The sequence below is a fragment of the Triticum aestivum genome, chromosome 3D (assembly GCF_018294505.1).
Source record: "Triticum aestivum cultivar Chinese Spring chromosome 3D, IWGSC CS RefSeq v2.1, whole genome shotgun sequence".
Lineage (NCBI taxonomy): Eukaryota > Viridiplantae > Streptophyta > Magnoliopsida > Poales > Poaceae > Triticum > Triticum aestivum.
Window position 1 is genome coordinate 432,574,843 of NC_057802.1, and position 4,796 is coordinate 432,579,638.

Sequence of the window (4,796 nt, forward strand, 5' to 3'; positions counted from 1 at the left end):
AACACTCATCAAACATATTTGTAAAATGTTTAAAAAGTATTTGAAAATTGTCGAAAAAGTATTATAAAATCTTGAATAAGAATTTGATAAATGTTAAACAAGTATTAAAAATGTTGAATAAGTATTTGAATTTTTTTGAATAAGTATTAAAAATTGTTGAAAGATTATTAAAAAAAAGTTGAACAAGTATTTCAAAATGTTGAATAAGTATTAAAAATATAGAACAAGTATCTGAAAATGTTGAATAACTATTATAAAATGCTGAAAAAGTATTTGAAAAATGTAGAACATGTATTTGAAAAATGTTGAACAAGTATTTAAAAATATTTAATAAGCGTTCGGACAATGTTGAATGTGTATACAAAAAATGTTGATCACTTTCTAACATTTAAAAAATGTTGATCACTTTCTTTGTGGCTGGGCTGGGCTGGTACTTGGGAGACGGTCAGATGGGCTAACATTTTGACGACCTAACTAAGAAGAAGTGCATAGAGCAGGGAAAACCCTCGTTCGCCCATTCCGCTCCTCTCGCCCCAAACCGCCCCCATCCGCCGCCTTCCCATGGCCTCCGCCGCCGCCGCCGCCGCCACCCGGGCGAACAGCCTCTCCCGCATCTTCTCCTCCTCCTCGCCAACGGCAAAACTACCCAAGCGCAATCCCAAGACCAAGAGCGCGCCGGCGCCGACGCCGACGCCGAAACCGCCCGCCGCCGATGCTGACTCCATCGCGGGCCAGAAGCTCCTGAAGCCCCTCGGCGCACAGCCCGCCGCCAAAGCTGAGTCCGACGCGGACCGCAAGCTCCCGAAGCCCCTTGACGATATCCTCATTGCCCTCATCCGGCAGCGCAACCCTGATAAGCTGGTCTCCGAGTTCGTCCAAGCGTCAACCGTGTCGTCGCGCTTCCGCGAGCGGCACCGCGTGTACGAGGTAGCGGTAAGCCGCCTCACTTCCTTTGGCCGCCAAGACGGCATCAAGGCCATCATCGAAGCGCAGAAGCCCTTCCTCGAGACCTCAAACGAGGGGTTCGCCACGCGCCTCATCCGCCTCTACGGCCGTGCCTCCATGCCATCCCACGCTGCCGCAACCTTCCATGAACTTCCCACGCAGCATAAATCCACCATGACATTCAACGCCCTTCTTGCAGCGTATGCAGAAGCCGGGGATTTGGACGGGCTCACTGCTGCATTCCGGGAGATCCCAGCCACCCACCCCTCGATTGTTCCCAGCGTATACTCTTACAACATACTCATCCGCGCATTGTGCCAGAAGTCTGACCTCTCAGCTGCTCTTGAGGCCGTCCTTCTCATGGAGAAGCATGGTATTTCACCTGACATTATTACTTTCAACACGCTGTTGAATGGGTTTTGCAACAATGGCCCCACGGATGAAGCAGAGACAGTATGGGAGATGATGAAGGAGAGGAATTTGGAGCCAGATGCAAAGTGCTACAATGCCAAGCTGCGGGGTTTGGTTGCAGAAGGGAGGACTGATGATGCAGCTGCCGTGCTTGAGAGGTTGGAGAAGGACGGGCCAAAACCCGATACAGTATCCTACAATGAGTTGATTCGAGGATATTTGAAAGCAGGGAGGTTACAGGAGGCCAAGAAGCTGTATGATGATTTGGGAAAAAATCACTGTGCCGCAAATAAGGGAACATATGAGACTCTCGTGCCACACCTTGTGCAGGCTGGAGACCTGGATTGTGCACTGAGGTACTGCTATGAAATGTTTAGTAGTAAAAGGAGCAGTAGAGTGGAGTGTGGTGTGCTGCAGGATGTAGTGAATGCATTGGTAGATGCATCGAGGGTGGAGGAGGCTGCCAAGCTTGTTGATATCGGGCGGAAGAAGTACTACTACTCACGAAAGGGTTTGAGGATGCCAGGTAGTGCAAAAGGCAGTGAATTAAGAGCTGAAACTGATGAGGAAGAAGCAATATCAGAAGAAAAGGAGTGTGAAGTGGAAGACGAGACTGAAAAGTAAAATTCATAGGTCAGGCTTTGACTGATGCATGCCAAATTTCACCATGACTTGTTTTACTCAGTTTCTCTGTTTGCATGATAGAACAAGAAGTGCAAGTTAAAGTAGTGGTTTAACTAGTTCAATAAGGTATTGGTTTAGCTTGCCCTGTGATGTAATACTTGTTGAAAATATTTTTATCCATTTTAGAAGAGATCCACAGGAAGTCTTTATTCTTATCTGCAATGTCTTGCTTGTGCTGATTTTTCTTGTTGCATCAAATTCCTTGTATGAATGTAATATTTGTTTTTGGAAACATCCTCCAAGAGTTGTGTACTTTATGGATACTTCTATTTTCTAGACATTGATGATTCAACTGTTAGCTCTGTGATGAAGATAAACACACATACCTCCCACTTTGTTGATTCTTATTTTTTATTATAGTATTTCTCTTCGAAGCATGGATAACACAAATGTTATGACATACATGAAGTTAAAAGGCCTTTGATCAATGATTAGCTTCGATAGTAGTTTGTCAGGTTACTAGTTTGCCAAACTAGGGGTCAATAGTTGTACTATTTTCATTTGCTGTAGTGAGCTTTGTTTTTCACCTTTTTTTAACTTATCTTCATATCTGATCATATAGTGAGCTAGTAGAGTCGTAAACCAAACAAGGAAGAACTGTATGAATTAGCATAGTAGGTGAACTACTGATTTCTCACAATTCGGATTCTTGCTTTCTAAGAAGATGGTAGAAGCCGACTTCCTTTAATTACGAGAATATACACAGAATGCACTTTAGCATTTACCATATTTACTCATTTGAATAAAGGCTGTGTTTTTGTGATGAAATTGACTTCAGTATGAAACTGCTAGGCTTTGAGACTATCCTCAAAATTCTTCCGAGAGTTCAAACTATGAAAAAATTAAGCATGTAATCAAATAAACAATTGTTTTGTGGTTTTATTAAAGTACCGATAGTGTTGTCAAATGTCAGGACTAGAATCATGTATGGAGTATTACCTGTACAACTCCTGCAATGTTACTCTTTGTGCATTTCTTTTAGTTAGAGGTAGTGAGCCACCCCAGGTTCGAGCCTTGGTGGGTTGACAGGTTGATGCTGCACCTTATCGACCGACCAGTGCTCAGTGCTGTGCTTTCCATTTGTTCATGTCAAACTTAGCATATCTGGCAGCAGATTGTTACTTTCTGTGTACTGTTCGGGTGGATGATCATCGTTTATTAGACAACTATTTTGCAGTGACACTTCTCTTTCTATACGAGCAATGGAAGTATTTCCACGAATCCTCTAATCCCTAATAAGGTATGTATTTGTCCCCTGATACTCTGGAGTACAGCCTATTTCCCTTTTCCTTTTTGTCATATGGCTTTGTCAAGCGCGGAAGATCGTCGCGAACTATGAGGACATATCAGCCACCTTGTTATTCAGGCCTTCCGCAGGACAGTTTCCTGATGTTGATGTACAAAGCTTGCTTCTTACTGAAGCTATGAGAAACACTTTGTCCTGAAGGCCATTCATAGGTAAGTTTCCTGATCTACAATGCGCAAAGCTTGTGTTCTTACAGTTTCTTATCTTTGGTAGCTGATCATTTCAGATTTCTGTCATATATAAATTGCACTATATTTTGGGAATTTGGCGCTCCCAATTTCATTGGTGAAACTGACCACACATTGCTTTTGGATCGTCCCTATGGTTCAAAACAATCAGGAAGGTACTGTAAGACCCCCAAAATACTGAACAACGCCAGAACATAACCTGTTACAATCTCCAACTCAAAAAGAGCCCATTTTTCCTCTGTTGGTTGTGCGGTGATGATGTTCTGATGATGTTCTGCTATCTTTGCTATATCTGCCCGCAGGAACACTCGGGTCATGTATCCTTTTAGCTTACTAGCTATTCGATTTCGATGTAGGAACCACATGACTGCATGAGAATAGGCTTCTTTTGCATATTATTACTCCTATGACATTTGCATATTATTACTCCTATGACATTTTAAATGTACACAGATTTGGTCGCTTCTCTTGCTTATAGAGTACTTTTATTCGCAGTAAAAAAAGAGTACTTATGTTCATTGGTTGTCAATTGTAGCTACTAATGTTAGGAAAGAATAGGGTCTGGACTGAACGGCTCCACTGTTGTTTTGGGTTTTCTTCTGGTATATGGTGGATTTTATTGACTCGAAATGAAGCATTAAGGGGATACAAGTACAACAAGCGCACACCAGACCCTGCATAGTTAGAATGCATATAGCCAACACCAACACGCATATAAACAGGCTGTCAAATAACAAAGTCATGAACGGCCGAGGTTATGCCTAAGGGCATCTCTAATGGTGTTAAGATAGTTGTTGGTAGATTTTGCCATCTATAATTTTTGATGATGTGTCATACAATAAATGAGGAAAGAGGGGAAGGTTGTATGTGCATGAACCAACATCCTTGCACAAGCTTCAATGTAGAATGAGAGAGCACCTTATTTATTACTCCCTCCGTCTCATAATATAAGAGCGTTTTTGACACTACACTAGTGTAAAAAACGCTCTTATATTATGGGACGGAGGGAGTATCTCACATCCTATTGGGCAAACTAGATATAACATATTGGAGTTGTTATATGTGAAGGTGTTGGTTGATGACATGTCATATTTTACCAACAAGCCAACATACAAACTGTTGGAGATGCCCTAAGCAAGGAGAAAGAAAAGAAAAAAATCTTGAAGTAATCAAAACAACGGTCGACAAATTACATCAATGGCTGCACCAACCATCTTTTGTCACCATAAGGACACTAAGAAAGGTTCTTCAACATCAGCGCC

General features: G+C 42.2%; 1 protein-coding gene across 1 annotated transcript; it reads left to right on the forward strand.

Moving 5' to 3' along the window:
* The first annotated feature begins 498 nt into the window (after positions 1–498).
* On the forward strand, positions 499–2,318 carry LOC123079403 (pentatricopeptide repeat-containing protein At3g13160, mitochondrial). The gene has a single exon (XM_044502173.1). The coding sequence runs from the start codon at positions 562–564 to the stop codon at positions 1,978–1,980; it is 1,419 nt and encodes a 472-aa protein (XP_044358108.1). The 5' UTR covers positions 499–561; the 3' UTR covers positions 1,981–2,318.
* The last annotated feature ends 2,478 nt before the right edge of the window (positions 2,319–4,796 follow it).

What these genes read in the sequence shown, in the direction of transcription:
- LOC123079403 (XM_044502173.1), top strand. Translation starts at nt 562, where the DNA reads ATGGCCTCCGCCGCCGCCGCCGCCGCCACCCGGGCGAACAGCCTCTCC.